Source organism: Chenopodium quinoa, unplaced genomic scaffold, assembly GCF_001683475.1.
Source record: "Chenopodium quinoa cultivar QQ74 unplaced genomic scaffold, ASM168347v1, whole genome shotgun sequence".
Classification (NCBI taxonomy): Eukaryota; Viridiplantae; Streptophyta; class Magnoliopsida; order Caryophyllales; family Amaranthaceae; genus Chenopodium; species Chenopodium quinoa.
In genome coordinates, this window is record NW_018743212.1 from 4840978 (window position 1) to 4862290 (window position 21313).

Consider the following 21313-nt stretch of genomic DNA (forward strand, 5'->3'; position numbering starts at 1 on the left):
AAGCTCTATTGAGGCTAAACGAAAAAACAACTTAGATTTATTAGAACAAAGGTTTTATCTCTTTAGAGATCCCTTAAAGTTCACCAATTCAAGTGCTCATTTCCAATGCCAAATGATTGGTATTTATAGGGAATAGTGCTCAACAACTCCTTTCAATGTGGGATAGTTGGTAAAAAGGCAAAATAAAATTTAATTTAATTTTAAAATTAAATTAACAAGCCAAATGAATCACCAAACGACAAGTGGCATGACGAGAGAAAGGGATTAGGTGAGGACCACAAGTGGGGGACCACCTTCCCCTTGCTCCCCAAGCAAAACTTCTCAAATGACTAGTCGCAATAGGAACCGACCAGTTGGTCGCTCATCCTTGAGCAATAAGGCGCGCCACGCTGGCAGCACTTGTGCTCGGATGGGTTGGCCAACTTGGCCCCATGCGTTAGCAGCCTAGCACTAGCCCGCAGCACCGTGCCTCGCATATGCGGACAGTTAGCTACTGGGCGATGCCGTTGTGCTGCTTGTTCGAGTGCCAGGGCATGCTAGCCTGACTAGCTGGCGCTAGCAGCTGCTAGCAAGGCCCAGCACGCTAGCTTACGGCTGGCCTTGCTAGCACTGCTAGCATGCTTGCTCGGCCAGCAAGCCCCAGCAAGCACCCGCATGGGGCTTCTTGGCTTGCGGCCTTGCTAGCAGCCCTTTGTAGCCTAGCCTTCGCTTAGCTAGGCCAACACGAGGCTAGGGCTATATTTTGACTTGTTGTTTGAATGATTTTTCCGTCTCGTCGATCCCTAAATTCGACTCAACTTACGACGCTCGGCTTCGACTCTCTAAGCTTGGAATCCGATGTCTTTGTTCGTAAAAACTCTATTGACTCATTTAATCCTTCGGATTAGTTAGTTGCTTCGGTTCGGTTACACGATTGGGTGTGACCCGAAGGGTTCAGTCAAGTTTAAGCTAAAATATTACTTATTCATTAATATTACTGATCGGAAGCAGCTTCCAGTTAGGCATTCTGATCACTTGACCTCACTGAATAATTAGCTTTCTAATTTATTCAGAACCCTTTATCGGAATAATACACTTGTTCGAATGACACCATCCTTTAGCTGATTATGTATAGCCTGTTTCCTATGTCACTAAATGTCTCTTCATGAACTATAAGGTAAGATTCATTGTCATCCGTATTACGTCTAGAAGTGTTTCTCAATTTCCGAGTTCGACTGTTAATAAGCAGATGATTTCTAAAATCCATCTAAGCACGACCATGCATTTTCACAGTCTTGCTCTTTAAGAGGTCTTGTAAACAACAAAGACATGTTCCCTACTGTTAATAAGGGGACATTCCCAGTCTTTCATAGTCAGCTTCCCTTACTAAGAGGCCCTAATCGCCTAAGTTTTGCCTTTATAATCCCCTTGTACGACAGACATTTGACAACATCAAAACAGACTAGTACTCAAACAAGAGAACTAACAATACTCATGGTCGAGGAAATAGATTCTGATAGCCATAAAGAGTAATATACTTATGAAGATTGTTAAATCTCTTAAAGTATTCTCATAGGTCGATCCAGTATAGTTCCAAACTGAAACCTGTGCAAATGATTTATGACATTCTTTTCCTTGTAGCACAAGAAACGGTTCTATAAATCATACTACACACTAATATCATACACTCATTGGTTGTCTAACTTTCAAATGACCTTGATTAGGGATAATTTCGATATGATATTCAACGTTCACTTAATAGGTGTTTCTTTATCCAAGACATTGTCATGATTCCCCATTTTGAATATCCTCAAATCGAATGGACTCATTATTTAATTCTAAACCACAATTAAATAGAAATGGAATAATAATTTACAGATTAATTAAATTACTCCGTAAATGAATGGTTTAACATAGTGTTTTACATTAAGATCTCCACAACTTAATTAAAACACACAAATAGGGAAATCAAAGTCAATCTCCAATATGTCTGATTCCCATTGCCTCAACGTGCTATTGTGTTTCACTTGAGGCAAAGGTTTAGTGAGTGGACCGGCTACATTGTCGTCCGTTCCAATCTTGCAAATTCTGATTTAACCATCAGACTTCTATTCCCTTATTATGTGAAATCGCCTCATGACATGTTTGACTTTCTGATGCTCCCTTGGCTCTCTTGCTTGATCAATAGCCCCACTATTATCATAATAGAGGTCTATTGGTCCCTTTATTGAAAGGACAACACCAAGTTCTCCTACGAACTTACGAATCCAAACTGCCTCCTTAGCTGCTTCTTAAGCTGCCAAGTATTCGGCTTCAGTTGTAGAATCTACAATTGTGCTTTGTTTAGCACTCTTCTAAATGAACGCTCATCCATGAAGACATAACACGCATCCTAATTGTGATTTGAAGTCGTCTATGTCAATCTGGAAGCTTGCGTCAGTGTAACCTTCAACAACCAAATTCTTACTCTCACCATAGACCAAAAATTTTTCCTTTTTCCTTTTCAGGTACTTTAGGATATTCTTGGCCGCAGTCCAATATGCCTCTCATGGATCTAATTGGTATTTGCTCGTAGCACTTAAGGCATATGATACATCCGGCCTAGTACATATCATGTCATACATTATCGATCCAATAAGCAAAGCATATGAAATCTAACTCATCCTCTCTCGCTCATCAGGTGTCTGCGGACACTGTTTCTTGCTGAGAGTTATGCCATGTGACATGGGTAGGTAGCCTATTTTGGCTTCCTTCATATTGAATCGTGTCAGCACTTTATCAATATAAGTAATTTGGCTAAATCCAATCATCTTTTTAGATCTATCCTTATAGATCTTGACGCCCTATACGCATTGTGCCTCTCCCAAGTCCTCCATTAAAAAACACATTCCAGCCAAGCCTTTACAGACTCCAACATTGGAATGTTGTTTCCAATGAGCAATATGTCATCGACATATATGACAAGGAATGTGATGTCACTTCCACTGACTTTCTAGTAAACATAAGGCTCATCTGGATTCTTGATAAAACCAAACTCACTAATGGCTTCATCGAATCGTAGATACTAATTTCTGCTTGCCTGCTTTAGTTCATGAATGGACTTTTTAAGCTTGCATACCTTTCCAGCATTGTTTGGATCTACAAAACCTTCTAGTTGTGTCATGTACACAGTTTCTTCCAAAATCGCATTGAGGAAGGCGGTTTTGACGTCCATTTGCCATATCTCATAATCATAATATGCGACAATTGCAAGGATAATCCGGATGGACTTAAGCATGGCGACTGGAGAAAAGGTTTCATCATAATCAACACTGTGAATTTGCCTGTATTCTTTTGCCACCAATCTAGCTTTGTATACATATACATTTTCATCTTTGTCGGTTTTCAACTTGAAAATCCATTTGCAGCCAATAGGTGTGTAACCATCAGGAAACTCAACCAAGTCCTAGACTTGATTTTCAAACATGGAGTCCATCTCGAATTTGATGGCTTCTTGCCATTTTGCAGAGTTGGGGCTCGTCATAGTTTGTTTGTATGTCGCTGGCTCATCTTCATCCATAACTAGGACGTCTTGATTCTTAGTTAAGACAACATCGAGGTATCTGTCTGGTTGAGATTTTGGCCTTTGCGACCTACCCAGGGTAATAGATTGAGCATTTGCTTTGTCATTTGACTTTGACCATTTTCAACAGTTGCTTCTAAAGCACTTTGATTGTCAGTTTTGTCAGGTTGACTTTGTTGCTCACCTTCTGGAACTTCATTAATTTTGATTTTCCTCCCACTTGTCATTTTGGAAAGATGCTCCTTTTCCAAAAAGACAACATCTCGAGCAACAAATATTTTGTTCTCAAATTGGTTGTAGAAGTAATACCCCTTTGTTTCTTTTGGATATCCCACAAAGAAACATTTGTCAGATTTTGGTGCAAGCTTGTCAGGTATAAGTCTTTTGACATATGTTGCAACCCCAAATCTTAATAAAAGACAACCATTGAGGTTTCTTTGTCCATAATTCATATGGAGTCTTTTCGACAGCTTTTGACGGAGCGCGGTTCAGTGTAAGTGCCGCGGTTAGAAGTGCGTGTCCCCAGAAAGAGATGAGAAGATCGCTAAGACCCATCATTGATCGAACTATGTCTAACAAAGTTCTATTTCTCCTCTCGGACACTCCATTCCATTGTAGTGTTCCTGGAGGTGTCAGTTCTGATAGAATTCCATGTTCTTTTAGATGATCTTCGAATTCGTATCTCAAATACTCACCACCTCGATCCGATCGAAGTGATTTGATTTTCTTGCCAAGCTGATTTTCCGCTTCACTTTGAAATTCTTTGAATTTCTCAAAAGATTCAGATTTGTGCGACATAAGGTAGACATAGTCATATCTATTAAAGTCGTTCGTGAATGTTATAAAATAGCGATAACCATTTCTTGCGGTTGTGCTTATTGGTCCACATACATTTGTGTATATAAGATCCAATAAGTCACTAGCTCTTTCTCCCAACTTGGAGAATGATTGCTTTATCATCTTGCCAAGTAAGCATCATTTGTAGTTTTCAAACGACTCTAAGTCGAATGAATCAAGAATCCCTTAATGAAGAAAGTTCTTGATGCGTTTGATGTTAATGTGGCCAAGACGATAATTCCACAAGTAGGTTTGATTTGACTCAACAGTCTTAGCTATTTTGGTGGTATCATTAACATTATAAACCTGTATGTCTAGTGAAAGAACCTAAAGGCCATTTTCTGAATGTGTCGTACCATATAAAACATTATCAAGATCAAATGAACAGCTATTGTCTTTTATCCGAAATTCAAAATCCTTGGTGTCCAACTCCGAAATTGAAATAATGTTTTTGGTAATCTTTGGAACATGATAACAATTTTCAAGTTCTTAAAACAGGTCTAGAGGGCAAAGACAAACTAAGTAACCTAACGGATACGACCGCAATCCTTGCTCCATTGCCAACCCGGAGTTCCACTTCTCCCTTCACTAGCCTTCTACTTTTCCTTAGTCCCTAAGCATTGGAAAAAACGTGTGAGCTGCATCCGGTATCTAATACCCATGAAGCTTTGCTAGTAAAGTTAAGGTCTATAACATATGTACCTAATCTAGAAGCAATTGTGCCGCTCTTATTATCCTCCTTGAACTTGAGGCATCCCATTTCTAATGTCCCTTCTTCTTACAGTAGAAACATTCGGAATCGGATTGAGAAGAGGTTACCTTCTTTTCCTTGTTTCCCTTGGTAGCTTGACTTAGGCGGAAAGTTCTTTTTACCCTTCCCCTTGAAGCCTTTCTTCTTGGTCGAGCGCTTGAATGGCTTTCCCTACTTGACCATAAGCATATCATGCCTCCCCTCATCCTTGAGCGTTTACTCAGCTTGCTTCAACATTCCATGAAGCTCGGTGAGGGTTTTCTCCATGCTGTGCATATTATAGTTCATCTTGAACTGATCATAGCCTTTGTGCAGCGAGTGGAGAATAATGTCAATTGTCATTTCGGTTTAATACCTAGCATTAGGACTTTCCATGTTCTCAAATAATCCGATTATTTTAAGTACACGTGGGCTGATCGACTCTCCTTTCTTGAGCTTGCTCTCAAGGATCTGCCTATAGGTCTCAAACCGCTCAGTTTGGGCCTGCTCTTGGAACATGTTCTGAAGTTCAGAAATGATCTCAAAATTCGTCTCATTTCCAAAAAGGTCTTTTGGAGATCCGAAGACATTGTGGCCAACATGATGCATTTCACATCCCGATTGGCAGCGTGATATCGGTTTAGGGTAGCTTGAATGACCTCCTCATTAGGAACGTTGGGCATTTCCTCATCAAGGACGAATTTCTTTTTCTCTTGCATGAGAACTATACGCAAGTTCTTTTGCCAATCAAGGAAGTTTGTCCCATTCAACTTCACTTTATCAAGAATAGAATGGGGTGAAAATTGGTTGTTGTTGGTGTTAGCTGTAGACAATTTTCTTCAATTGAAAGAATTTGCAACAATTGTCCATTTTAGGCGAGAATAAAAAGATTCCAATACCCCAAAAATCAGAAAGTGATTAAGCATGCTTTGGCTTGTCTGAACACTTAATATTTTAAGGTAAGCAAACCAATTGCTAATAGCTCTAAGCTACTCTTGGTTCGATAAAATGTCGCATCAATGCTTTCTTGATGTTTACCTACATTGACATGACATCTAAGGACTCCTTACTGATATCGTTGAGTTTAACCAAAACTAACGTGTATTATGATGCCTTGCTTTGACAAGCACACCAACATACCTTACTTCCCTAGGAAAGTAGTAATGTCTTGCTTTGGCATAGCCTATTACTATTCTCATTAGTTCTGTAAGTGTCATTTTGGAATGGCAAATTTAACTCAATATTCTTTAAGACTTAGGGTTTCTATGTTGGTTGATTTAAATGAACTAAATTAATCATTCAACATTCGAAATCCTAAACATGCATCTAATATCGCAATTATATATAAGCAAAATATATAGGGCATAAATAGAGATTCATTTGGCAATTAGCATGACCCCTTGAAACTTGAATCTACAAATCTTCAAGGGCCTTCATTGCATCTTCTTGGCTTTGTCTTCTTAGAAACGCCGTGTTCGAGACATCACCACCAATTATGCAACTTCTAATAATACTAGGACTAATCTAAATATTAAAGTACAAAAATACTCAACGGCATGCAGTCCGTATTAGATTTACAAAAATACTCAACGGCATGCAGTCCGTATTAGATTTAGAAAAATACAAAACGGAACACAGTTTGTATTCACTATTCTAGTCGAGCCCCACTAGTTGTCATTTTGTAAAACCTCCATTAGAATATCTAGTCCATTCATCGATTCACTTCTAAAGTGAATGGCCCAAGCATTTTACAAATAATTCATACAACAATCCAAAACGAGCACAAAACTAGTAACTAACTTAGGTGGTTAATCCAATTAACGCGCCTAAATAAAACTAGTCAAAGTTGTTATAGGATTATGTGAATTAACGCAATACTAATAGCTTAAAACGATTAATGATGCTCGTACTAAATTCCACATCCAACTTAGTTAAAATTAATTAAGCTAGTTAACCCAAAATTTTGCCAGATTATTTTGGAAATGCCGGGAAAAACCGAGGCCTAGCCTCGCTTTAATTAAAATAAAAAATGTAAAATCGCAAAATTAATAGCCCCTCAAACGGTCGAGTGCCTAGATCCAAACCATGAGGCTCGACTTGCTAGGCACTAAGGCTCCACAGCCATGCGTGGGTACTGCTCGCACAAGCACAGCAACGTCAAGCGACTTGCTAATCGTTGACAGCGTCGCATCTTGCGTTATGCTGGCGCTAGCAGCGTGCTTGCATGCATGCTTATGTTGGCCCGCAAGCTACGCTGTGCGAGATGCACACTACCTAGCAGCAGTAACCCCGCACCACACGCATGCCCATCTCCGCACCAAGCTGCTGCTGCTCGCATGCACACACGTACAAGCACAGGACACTCCTCGACAGCCACATGCGGGCTGCGCAAGCTTAGCTAGCCAAGGGTTGTGCTTGAGGCTTGGTGCCTCGTTTTACGTGCTTGTGCCTCGGTATTTTATTTCTATTTTGTGTGTGACATAAAAATTAATTCTAAATTATTTTTAGAACTATTATCGAGCAATATGAAAATAAAACAAGTCCAACTTAAATTAATTCAATTTTAGCGCACAAACCAAAATTAATTGAAGAACCATTCTTTAAGTTATTTTTGGCTCAACTTGATGTTACAAAAGTTGAGGGCTATTCTCACAATTAATTTAACCAACATAAATTAATGATGAGATTTAACAAAATTGTTGAATAAATAATCATTTATCAAATGTAAAAGTTTTATCCAAAACTTACTTGTGCACATTTGAATATTGTAATCTTCCAATATGAAGAACAATAATTTTTCAAGCACAAGTATGAACATTTTAAGATTTTAATCAACTCAAAAATCATTAAAACCAAAAATTTGTTCATTATAGATTTTAGAAAGTTAATACCAAGCAAATAAACAATTAAATATTGAATCTTTAACATTTTAAGGGCTTCAAAAATATATTTTCACCATAAATATTCACACTCTAGACAATTAATTTGCAAAAATGTGAAATTGCAAGTTTATGTGAAAATAAGAGCTAACCAAATTAAGCACCAATTATGACTTCATAAGCATGCTTAATAAGGGTTAAAATTGTAGAAGATTAATGGTAGTTGCCTTGTGCAGCTGGATTCTTTGTGTTTTTGTTGCCTTGTGCAACTACGTATTTATGCTTTATGTTAACTATCCTACTTGTCCTTGTTATTTGCAATGTATCCCAGTTGTATTATAATTGTATTACATACAGTTGGGATGTAGTTCTGCTTACTTGTCTTTTTTGTAGGGATTTGATTGTTGCGTCTTTCTGTACTACTGTTACGTTGTTGCGCCTGTACTACTTATGTATCCTTGCAAAACAGGGAAAGGTTAGGGGTGGCCGAGGGTTTGCCCACCGGCTCTCCAATGCTTAAGTTAGTGTTCGTAGTTCGAATAAGCACAATTGACTAAGTTTTAGAGAAGGGAAAATACATTTCTTAAGTTGACCTTATGTATATTGTAGATAGAATTGCTTCTAGGAAGGCTTTTTTTTTTTTTTTTTTCTCAAATATGTTTGCTTCAATGGATAAGCATAGTTGGAGAGAGGTCATACCTTTATCGCATTTTGGCTGTCTTTGTTAGGCCTTTTGTGTACCTTAAAAATGATAGAGTTTTAGGTGTGCTGCGTTCCAGCTTCGTTGGACTTCCTTCCCTTCCATGTTCCATAGTCTGTATGCCCCGTTGCCTACTACCTTTGTGATCTCATATGATCCTTCCCAGTTTGGTGCCAGCTTTCTCGCAATTACTTCTTTGGTGTTTTTGCATACCTTCTTGAACACCCAATCTCTTGTTTTGAAGAATTTGACCACAATTTTTGCTGAAACTTCTTGCAACTTCTTGTTGATAGGCTGCCATTCTCATTTTAGCATCATCTCTGATCTCTTCAACAGTGTCTAGGTTGTATGCCAGTTCCCTTTGACTTTAGTCATCAGGCCGTACCTTGCAGTAGGGACTTCGACTTCGGTATGGATCCCTACTTCACAACCGTATACTAGTGAAAAGGGGGTTGTCCTGTAGCGCCTTTTGGTGTTGTCCTATCTGCCCACAGTATATTTGGTAGCTCGTCAGCCCACTTCCCTTTGACACCTTCTAGCCTCTTCTTCATGTTGTTAATGAAGACTTTGTTGCTTGTTTAATTTAGAAATTAAATTAAATTCCATTTTGCATTGTTTTTCAACTCTCCCACATTAATGGGAGATGGGATTTTAAGGGCTCCTTTCCCTATAAATACCAATCATTTGGCATTGGGAAGAGCACTTGAGTTGGTGAACTTTAAGGGATGTCCAAGAAGAGAAAACCTTTGTTCTAATACTCTAAGTTATTTTTTGCCTAGCCCTAACTAAGCTTCGGGGTAAGGGTCGGCTCGCTTCGGGGAGCGAGGGTGTTAGCCGTCGGAGGTTTGCGCGTTTGCGGGACTCTACGCTTTCAAGTTCGAGCTCTAAGTGAGAGCGAAGCACGCTTCAAGGGTAATGATTATTTCTCTCTCTTCTTGTTAATCATGTGACTATGGTTTTAATACATGCTTAGTTACGTTAATTTGTGTGCGGATTTTGGGTGCGTTTCCTTCCATGTGGTGTTGGACATCAAGAAACCCAACATACTCTTCAACCCTAATCCATCCATTCGAAGTCCTTGGAGATACAAAGAAGAAAGAAGGTCCATAAACATATAAAACGGAGATCTAAGCAAGTAAAGAAGAACGGTTAGTTTCTTGAGCAATTAGATAAATCACTTTTCTTTTCTTGTTTAAATAATTTTAATCAATTAATTTGTGTTGTTTGATCACTTTAAACAAACTTTTAATTAATTAATTTCACATAGTATCTTGCGTTAATTAAAGATTAGAATTTGAATAATTAATTGATTGTTTTATCACCTAAGCCTAGGCAAATATTGTTTATTTCTTGCACTTTTAATGAATTTGAATAACAAAGAATAACGACATTTGTTGCAATGTAATCTTTATGTTATCAATGCTTGTAAATAAAATCAACTAGCTTAGTTTTAGGCATCACGTTGCATATATTGTTTGGTGATGAAATTGTGAAAAAGGAAGAGCTAGTAGAGGCCGCACTTGGGCTAGGATAGCAATTCCCCCCAAAAGGGAATGTTATTTTTAGTACCCTCGCTCCCGAACTCCTTTCTGGTACAAGTAGACCAATTTGGGCATGGGTAAACTTATGATTCATGCTAAATATCCCTTGAACTGTACTTGGGAGAAAGGTATGAATTAAAACTCATTGGCGAATCCTTATTAGTTTCTTATAAAAAAGCGTAATGATAGAATCAATTATAATTCAAGGTCCCCCAAACAGTCAAAAATTCAAATCTTAGCACCAAGGCATCATGCCTCGATTTAGGGGCATGCATTGGGATTTTTATCAAAAAAATTTGTGTGACTCTTAGTTAAATTCTAAATTAAATTTTAGAACCAACATTTTGAGCATTTTTGAATTTAAACAAGTCTAACCTAATTAATCCAATTTTTGTTGCACAAACAAAAATCAATTTAAGAACTATTGTTTTAATAATTTTGGCTCAAGTTGATACAATAAAAATGACGGCTTGTCTCATAATTAATTTAACCAAAAATTAAAATTAATAATGAGATTTGACAAAATTAGTTGAATAAATAATCAATCATCCAATGAAAATAATTTATCGAACAATTACTCATGCACATTTGAATATTACACCTTCCAATATGAAGAATAATATTTTTAGCACAAGTATGAGCATTCATGATTTTAATCAACTTCCAAAATGATTAAAACTCAAAATTTGTTCACTTTGGATTATAGCAAGTTAAGATTCAACCATTTAAACCATTTAAGATTAAAGGTAAAATTGGCCGCAACACCCTGAAGTATGGCTTAGGTGCACTGAGCACCCTAAACTTTGCGTAGTAGCCAAAACACCACTAACTATGGTGTTAGGTGCAATGCATGCCATAGATGAAAATTCTCGGTAACTTATTTCAGCGGGATGAGGTGAATATTCACTCTCTAGAAAAGTTATGTAGTCTTCCACCCACTTAGCACGCATGGATTCACCTCCTCCTATGAAATAAGAGGCCGAAAATTTTCATTTAAGGCACGCGTCGCATCTAGCACCATAGATGGTGTTGTTTTGGTTACTCTGCATAGTTCAGGGTGCTTATTTCACCTAAGCCATACTTCAAGGTGTTGCGGCTAATTTTAAATCTTTAACTATTTTAAGGGTTTAAAAATCATTTTCAACATAAACTTACACATTAAAAGCAATCTAATTGCAAGAATGAATAATTCCAAGTTTATGTAAAATTAAGAGCTATCCAAATTAGGCAACCAATTTACATCATAAACATGCTTAATACAGAATGAAATTGTAGAACATTAATGGTATAATCAAACACATAATCCAACAATTGCATGTTATAATTAATCAGAAAACCACTTTCCGGACAGATTGTGGCTTCTTGAAGGCCATTTTTAAACACTATGTGGGTAAAGGTTGATTTAGAACATCGATTCCACCCGAAATTCACTACTTTTGAGTAAAAATCTAGGTTCGTAGTAAAAACTTAGCAATACTACGATTTTAACCCAATTAAAAACGGGGTCCTAATCAAATTAGGTAGCTAATCTAGAAATTGAAATCCATTTTAAATCACCTCAATTAATTTTTAGTTGTAAAAATTAAATGGAAGAGGCTTTTATACCGCTGTTGGGTTTTGCGGAGTCCGACACTGCACGGAAACAAAACCCGCAAAGGATTGCATGCATAATTAATACAACTAAACAACCTAACATGCAATTATTATAAGCAATAAACACATAAAGAAGGAGAGAGAGAAAGTAAGGAAAAGACTTTCTTACCCTTGAAGCGTGCTTTTCACGAACCCCGAGCACGAACACGAAAAGCTCTAGACCCGTAAGTGCAAATCCTCCTTCTTTGCACACCCACGCACCCAAACGGGTCCCTACCTCGTAGCTTAAACGAGGCTAGGCCCAAAGAAAACTAGAGTATTACGAACTTAAAGGCTTTCTCGCGCTTTTGGGAGATACCTTATTGAGTTCAACTCAAGTGAATAATCCCAACTCCCAAGGTTGGTATTTATAGGCAAACTCTCCTAAAAACTTTAATCATCTTTCCATGTGGGAGAAGTGATAAGTGAGAGAAAGTAAGCAATTAATTTAATTCTAAATTAAATTAAGTAGCATAAACAATAAGCAAATGACAAGTGGCAATGCAAGGGAGGGGTTAGGTAAGGACCACAAACCCTCCCCTTGGGGAGCAAGCAAAACCGTCACCTCACCCTAAGTCAACACAGGGATGACCACCCTCAAGCCTTGAGCTCTAAGGCATGCCTAGCTGGCGGCCTTGCCCTTCACTAGGTCTGCTAGCACGCTGCAAGCCCACGCGAGCTGCTGGGCGCTAGCGTGCCGCTGTTAGGCCTGCTCGCATGCTTGTGGGTTGGTGCTAGCGCTGCTACCATTGGCCTGCTCGCATGCTTGCGGGCTGATGCTAGCGCTACTAACTCACCTAGCACAACCATGCTTGCGAGGCCATGCGCTGCTAGGTAGCTAGCTAGGTCGGTCAGCATGCTCGGCCAGCGCACATGCGTGGCTCCTGGGCTTGCGGTCGAGCTAGTGCATGGCTAGCAGCCTTGCTAGCTTATGTTGCCTAGTCCTCGATTGGCTAGGCTAATCAGAGGCTAGGTCTTTGCGCAATGACTTATCATTTGACTTATATTCTCGTCTTCTCGATTTGTTGAATCGTCTTGACGTTTGACACTCGGCTTCGACGCTCTAAGCTCAGAATCCGACGTCTGAGTTCGTAAAAACTCTATCGACTCATTTAATCCTTCGGGTTAATTCATCGCCTTTGTTCGGTTACATGATTAGGTGTGACCCTAAGGGTTCAGTAAAGAGCAAGCGGTAATATTAATTATACATTAATATTACTGATCGGAAGCGGCCTCTATCTAGGCATTTCGATCACTTGACCTCACTGAATAATTAGCTTTCCTAATTAATTCTGAACCCTATATCGGAATAATACACTTGTTCGAAGGACACCATTCCTTTTAACATATAACATGACTTTTAAAGTATGGGCGTAATTTAATTGAAGCAGTAACTAAGGCTAAAATGATTTTTTCTAGATAAGCGTTCCTGGTTTCTACACTAAGTAAGGTTTTACTTACGTAATAGATTAAAAATTGCTCCTTGTCTTCTTCTCTGGTGAGGACGGAACTGATTGTTCCTTTTGATAGTGCTAGGTATAGTTGAAGGGGCTCTCCTTCTTTAGGCTAGGAAAGCACCAACAGATTTGCTAGGTACTCCTTTAGCTTCTAGAATGCATCCTCGTGTTCTTGTTCCCATTTGAATTCCTTATTTTTCTTCAGCACGTTATAGAACACTTTGTTCTTATCTGATGACTTGGAGATGAACCAATTTAGTCTTGCTATTCTTCCAGTAAGGCTTTGTATATCCTTCTTGGATTTTGGTCGTTCTAAGTAGAGTATGGCTTTGACTTGTTTTGGGCTGGCTTCTATTCCTTGCTGCATTACCATGTAACCTAAAAACTTGCCTGAATGGACTCCGAATGTACACTTTGTGGGATTTAACTTCATGCCGTACTACTTCAAGATGGAAAAGGCCTCTTTGAGATCTTTGACGTATCTGTGGCTTTCTTGGATTTCACCACCATGTCGTCTATGTATACTTCCATTATATTCCCTATATGCTTTTCGAACATTTTATTGACCAATCTTTGGTATGTTGCTCCGGCGTTCTTTAGTCCAAAGGGCATTACCTTGTAGCAGTAGATTCCTTGGCTGGTTATGAATGTTGTCTTTTCTTGGTCGCCTTGTGCATGAGGATCTAGTTATACCCGTTGTATGCATCCATGAAGGATAGCAACTGGTGTCCTGCTATTGCGTCTACCATGGCATCTATATGTGGGAGTGGGAATGGATCTTTTGGGCAGGCCTTGTTGATGTCTGTGAAATCAATGCATATTCTCCCTTTTCCAATCTTCTTTCTTACTACTACCACATTGGCTAGCCATTACGGGTACTTAACCTCTCTAATTTTTCCAATTTTGAGCAAGTTGTGAACTTCTTCATTAATCACTTTGTTCCTTTTTGGAGTTAACTTTCTTCTATTCTGCTTCACTAGTGTGTGTTTTAGGTCCAAATTCAATTTGTGTTTAATCACGACCAGTGAGATTCCTTTCATGTCTTCGTGTGTCCATGCGAATGCATCTTTCTCTGCCTCCAAGAATTCTAGGACTTGCTTGCTTAGATCCTTGCTCAACACTACTCCTATTCTTACTTTCTGATCAGGGTGATCTGGATTCAGCTGGACCTCAACTACTTCTTGCTCTTCTACTATGCTGATCTTTTCTTGGCCCAGTTGAATCTCTGATTGCTATGCTGATTCTTTTTCTGCAGATATTGCTTTCAAGGCTATCTTGTAGCATTCTTTGGCTTCTTTCGGGTCCCCCTTGATTTCTTGGATCCCCCATTTGGTGGGAAATTTGATGATTTGATTATACGTAGATGGGATGGCTTTCATTTCATGCATCCATGGTCTGCATAGAACAATGTTGTAGGATGATAGAGTATTGATCACTAAAAATTTCACCTGCAGATTGATCCCTTTTGCATAGGTGGGCAGTGTAATCTCCCCTATGGTTTTCTTAGTTTCCCCACTGAATCCGACCAGCATTGTTGACTTTTTGATGATGTCTTTCTCGTTAATGTTCATATGTTTCACTGTATCAAGTATGATGATGTTGGCAGAACTTCCATTGTCAACTAGAATCCTCTTGATAAGACAATTTCCAACCGGGAGTGATATTACTAGGCCATCATGGTGCTCTTCCATGGCATCACTTTCTTCAAACACAATCGAGAGGTCTAGCTTTGCTTGTACCTTCTTGGTTGGCTTGTTCATGTTTTTTTCTTTGGCGTTACGCTTTGCTGCTGAGTACGTCAAACCGCACATTTCTGATCCCCCGGAGATGAAATTGATGGTTTTGATGATTGGAGGTAGAGGAGGCGGTCCTCCTTGATTGTATTTTCTTTCTCTTCCTGAAGCTTTAGACCTGTCCGTCATGAGCTCCTTAAGATACCCCTTTTTCAATAGGTAATCGACCTCCTTTATGAGTGCCACACATTCATCGGTAGTGTGACCAATATCTTAATTGAAATCACACCACCTTGATGGATATTTCTTTTCTCCTGGCCTGCCACTCTTTCTGGGTCATTGCACAATGTCTCCCATTTTGTTCAGGGTCCTATTCACACCTACAGAGTTAACATTGAAACAATATTCATGCAATTTAGGGGGGAGTTCAAGATCTTCCCTCCAATCTATAAATTCTCCTTCAACAGAGTTAAATGTTTATTCCTTAAAGCGGGACCGCTGATAAGGCTAGCTTGAATCTATGATCCCTTTTGGCGAAGTTGTTACTCCTTCTTGATGAACGATCTGAATCTAGAGTCTTTCGTGCATAGACGTCCTCTTCAAATTTGACCTGAGCCATTGCTTTGGCTTGAACATCTTCAAAGGTTGTGCAGGGATACTCGGTTAGCTCCTTATAGAGTTCACAATGGTCCAGTAGTCCTCTTCTGAAAGCTTTAATAGTTGTGGGAGCATCGCATTTGTGTATTCTGATCTTCTCCTTGTTGAACCTGTTCAAGTAGTCTCTCAAGGATTCGCTATGCCTTTGCACTACTCTCTACAAATCTGAAGATTGCTTCTCGATCTTTCTGCTGCTAGCGAACTGGATCTTGAATAGGTTGACCATTCCTGCAGAAGATCGAATAGTCCCATTATCCAAATTAATAAACCAAGTTAGGGCTGGACCTAACAGTGTGGCTGCAAAGCCTTTGCACATAATTGCTTCTCTAATGTCCTTGAGGATAGAACTGGTCATCATTTTCTGTTTGTAAAGGGACACGTGCTCATCAGGGTCTGCTGTGCCATCATCCATGGCCATGTTGGGTGTAGTGAACCTTTTTGGCATGTCCACCATAGCGATCTCTTCTGAGAAAGGCGATTCTATGTAGCCATCTGCAGCTTTTTCTTCCTTCCATCGGCTTTGACACTCCAGGAATCTTCGTGATCTTTGCCTCGAAAGCCTTGAGGTACTCCTTGACCACCTTTTCTATCTTTCCCTCCTCAGTTCTTGTTTGCTTACTATTTTGAAAAGTACCTACATCAATAAAACCTTCGTCCAGAGATATATCCCTGTTGTTAGAACCTTTTTTCCCGTTGCCAGGGGTATGGAAAGCTCCTGATAGATCGAGCTGCATGGTTATGCCTTCGGTGTTCTTTCTTGTATTGGCTATTTTGGACGCAACCGAATGTATTTCACTACAAAGGGCTTCGTTTTGTTTGGTTAGGCTGGTGAGTTTGGCCTTAGTTTGGACTTTTTGGGCCAACAGGGTTTCAATCTGGCTTTTCAGTTGGTCTAAGGTTTGGCAGAATGCGTTTATTCCTTCATTGATGTCGGTTATGGTAAAGGGTACTGGGTGTTCAGTAATGATTAGGAGGTGTTCTTTTTTGGAATGTTTTTGGCAGTTAACTGATTGTCAGCCCCACGGTGGGCGCCAAATTGTTTAGGATAAATCTTAGAGGAGTAGTTTCCAAGAATTTGCTTAAGGTTTTGGGGGGTATTAATAATCAATCCTACAATAATAATCAAAATAACAAAGAGCAATAATACAAATAAAAGCTAAACTTTTAATAAAGAAATAAGAGGAAGAATGACAATACTGAGTAAGGATAGCTTCCTTGATCAGAAAAGACACGATTGTTATTAAGTGACATGCAAATATGTTCGAGTATTAGAGTATGAATGTGGCTATACATGAATTTCTAGCTATTTATACCTAGGGATTGCTAGGGTTTACATAGGTTTCCAGAATATATTCAAATGTAGAAGATCTTTGTGGCTTTATTCTTTTTTGTGTTCATGTATTTTTGGTATGACTTCCTTACCGAGTTGCTGATTGATTCTCTTTCCATACTTGTGTCAATCAAGCCATTTAGCTTGATTTCTCCTCCTTTGGCTTCGTATTTGGGTCTCTAGTAGCCCTATTTTTGTGGGCTAATCAGAAATACGGGCCTAATAGGTGGCAACAGGCCAATCCCAAGGCCAGCATGCACTCAGCTTGTTTCTTGTCATATTGGCCATTCAACTTGGGATCAATAGCATCAGTATGCATTCCGTGTTTATGAAATTCCCAAACCCAGTCAATGATGCTTACTCTAAATTCATCGTCTTTTGTCTGAATATCCAACTTTCTACCATAGGCAACCTCCAGCATCAGAACACCAAAGGCGTAAACATCAGTCTTAGTTGTTGATCTCCCTGTTAGAAAAATTTCTGGAGCCATATAACCTGGTGTTCATGAGATATCTTTGCTAGTATGGTGAGTTTTTTCCCCTAATTTAAAGGTTCGAGCCCGCAAGGCCAAAATCTCCTAAACGACCATAAACTCTGCATCCAAAAGCACATTGCTGGTTTTATGTCTCGGTGTAGCACCCTTTTTGAACATTCATTATGAAGATAATCAATCGCTTGGGCCACATCACATATGATAGTATGCCTTGTTCCCTAATTCAGAGTCATTAATCGCCCTATTTCCTGTTAAGAAATACTATGCAAATTCCCTTTAGGATCAGATTAGTGGAATAAAAAATATATATGAGTAATATAAATAAATGAAAAAATATTTGTATCTCTAATTATGCTGCAAAATTTATTGAAAAAGATAAATAATACACAAGTGTTCACAACACTTATTATAACTCACAACCATATGCACCCCAATCACACCCGAGAATTTTGTCTAAAAATTCTCTTAAAGTTTCTCTCTCTACTTTATTTTTTCTATTGTTTTTTGGGATGAATATAACAAATCATAACTTAAGTTTATATAGATCCTATATTTCTAAATATGACTTCTTAAATTTAGAAAACTATTTTCTCCTTCACATTTCGTAGGAAATCAATCACGTATTGCTAAGAAATTCTAAGGCTTATATTTGTTTGTTTTTTTTTTAAATTGTTGTGATCTTAACAATCTACCACTTGAAGACTAATTTTAATTTGTCTTCACACCTCACTTCATCCAGCTCAACTTTCTCGTATGTTACTTATGTAGCCCAACTAAAGTTGAACACAACTTCAGTTTGTCAATAGTCATCGTCTTTGTTAACATATCTGCCGGATTCTCAGTTCCTTTAATTTTCTCAAGTTTTTAACACTTCATCTTCTAATAGAGATGTTATGAAATGATAGTGAAGTCCAATATGCTTAATTCTAGAATGAAATGCTGAATTCTTTGCCAAGTGTATTGCACTTTGACTGTCACTGTACAATACATTATTCTCTTGCTTGAATCCCAACTCAATTAACAAACCTTGAAGCCATATCATCTCCTTACTAGCTTCGGTTACCACTACATATTCAGCCTCTGTAGTGGATAGAGCGACAATCTTTTGTAGTTGCGACATCCAACTAACCATTGTATTTCCAAATGTGAATATATAACCTGTGGTGCTTTTACGACGATCAACTTCTCCTCCAAAGTCTGCATCGACATAACCTTGTACTGTTAAATCACCTTTACCAAAGTATAAGCACTTTTCTGTAGTACCTCGTAGATACCTCAAAATCCACTTCACTTCTTCCCAATGAATTTTTCCTTGATTTGACATAAATCTGCTAACAACTCCCACTGCATGTCCAATATTCGGTCTTGTACAAACCATTGCATACATCAAACTACCAATGGCTGAGGCTTATGGAACCTTAGCCATATAATCTTTATCTTCCTCCGTCCGAGGAGATTAATCCTTGGATAATCGAAAGTGACTTGCCAAGGGTAAACTAGCTGGCTTGGCATCACTCATATTAAATCTCTGTAAAACACGTTTGATGTATTCTGATTTGAGATAATTGCAAAGTACCTTTATGCTTATTGATAAGTGTCATTTATGTCGCTATTTTTAAGAGTTTTCTAGTTAGTTTTTCATAGTTTTTCTATCTTTTTACTTGATTTTAATAACGTTTTACTACATTTGTCATGTTTATGTGTGAAATGTCGTTATTGCTCAATTTTGGCTTTTCTTGCATATTTTGGTGGCTTATGACATTAGATTAAACTTTATTGGTTTACTCTTATGTTTAGGAACACTTGGATAAGTTCATTGCTCAAGATTGAAGAAATATAAAGCATAAAAGAACAAGTAATGAAGAAATGTGCACTTGATTTGCAAAGATCATACTTCAAACGCCTATATCTTTTGATCTACAAAACATTTTGGGGCGATTCCAATTGGAGATGAAATCTTATCTTGAGAGCTTTCCAACGACAGGTCATATGCTCAATTCCGATGTAAAACGTGGGAGATATGCTCATTTGAAGCTGAGCAGTTTGCCCAGTCCGCAGCCAGGAGCGCCCGCTCCTCAAGGCCGTACGCCCGCTCCTCACAGGGTGTGCAATTTTGAAGTTTGGCAGAAGGTTTGGAGCGCCCGCTCCTGAGGGGTGCACGCCCGCTCCTCTACGCGCTGCTCGACTTTTTGCGGAGCTTCCTAGGCAATTTAGTAAGGGCTATAAATAGATTTTTTGCTCATTATAGAAGGGAGAATTCATATTTTCAGTAGTTTTAGGTTTTTAGAGAGAGAAACTCTCAAATTTTGGAGAGAAAAAGTGAGAGAAACAATGGTTTTCATGGATTTTGGATAATCAAAGGAGGAATTTGATGATTTGAAGATCTCCATTTTATATCAATGAGCATTTCTTACTCTCTTCTCTCTTTATGCTTTATTAATTGCTTTGTTAATCATGTTTGAGTAGATTTCCTTCTACTAGGTGTTGAGTGAAGCTTTGTTATGGTTGATTGAGTTATTTGAGATAAATTTGATGATAATTGTGTGATTAAATTGATTGAATTGATGATGGCATGTTGTTTGTTTTAGATTGGATTGATCTCCCAAGATAGCAAACTTAATTGCATGTTAGTTCTAGTTTGACAAGGGATTGTGAATTAGAATTTATATATTTGATTGCATTTTGGGTAAATTTCTTCTATGCACCTAGTCAATGAGGGATCTAGGCTAGGAATTTGAGAGATTGCTCTTGATGGTAATTAATTCCCATTTTAATTCTTTCTTTGCATGATTGATTATCAAATCGATTCCCATTAACTTGTTAATTGTTCAAAGTGGATCTTTTCCCCTAGTAGACTTTGTAATATCTTGATCTTTATATGTGTGTTAGTGTAGTTGTAGTGTCCACTATCCATAAACCGACTTCGGCGTAGCTTAAGCATTAGATCGAGAACAATCCAACATTACCGTTCCTTGTGGTTCGACTCCGAACTTACCACTAGACTTGTTTAGGGGTTAGTTTAGGATTATAATAAATTTTGTTTGGCCGTGAGGAGGTTAGTCAACGACATAATTTCCCCGCGCTCAAAATGGCGCCGTTGCCGGGGAACGGTGTCAATGCTTGATTGTTTTTGATTGCTTGAGTCTAGGTCTTTGTGTATACTTTTCTTTTTATTTTATTTTTTTAATTTTTGCTTGTTTTTGTAAAAAAAATGGCAAGTAACTCGTTTCCTCAATATGACAATGAGCCTTTTTGTGAATATTTCAATAGACTTGAGGGATATTTGGATTTTGATTGTTGTAGTCTTTGGGAGGCTTGTGAGATTTGTTATTTTGGTTTGAATGAGCAAAATAGGGATGAAGTTGAATGCATGCATAATGGTGAATTTAGAGCATTATCAATTGATGATGCTTGGGATTTTTATGTTTGGTTTGCTTGGGATGTCTATAATAAGGGTAATCATGATTCTATTATTGATATGCAATGTGTTGATACTTCTAATATTAGCATGAATTCCCATGATTTGTTACATGATCCCTTAAGTGAACCTAAAACACATGATTTCAACTCTATTTCCTCTTTTGTTCATGATGATGAGGTACATGCTCAAGTTGATGCTAATGGTGTATTTCAATATTCTTCATTATTTACCATGCCTTCTTGTGATGTGCTTCGTTCCCTTAATGATGAATCTCATGTGTTTGATTGTGCCCCCACTCCCCAATGTGATGTATATGCTCATGATCTTAATGTTTATTTTTCCAATCTTGGTTGTACTTCTTC

The 21313-nt window shown here is 38.3% G+C and overlaps 1 protein-coding gene across 1 annotated transcript; it reads right to left on the minus strand.

Moving 5' to 3' along the window:
• Positions 1 to 14549: 14549 nt before the first annotated feature.
• LOC110734163 lies at positions 14550 to 16441 on the minus strand. Its single transcript, XM_021914208.1, has 2 exons — positions 16142 to 16441; positions 14550 to 15281 (listed from the first exon to the last, which is right to left on the minus strand). The coding sequence occupies exons 1-2, from the start codon at positions 16439 to 16441 to the stop codon at positions 14550 to 14552; spliced, it is 1032 nt and encodes a 343-aa protein (XP_021769900.1).
• Positions 16442 to 21313: the final 4872 nt, after the last annotated feature.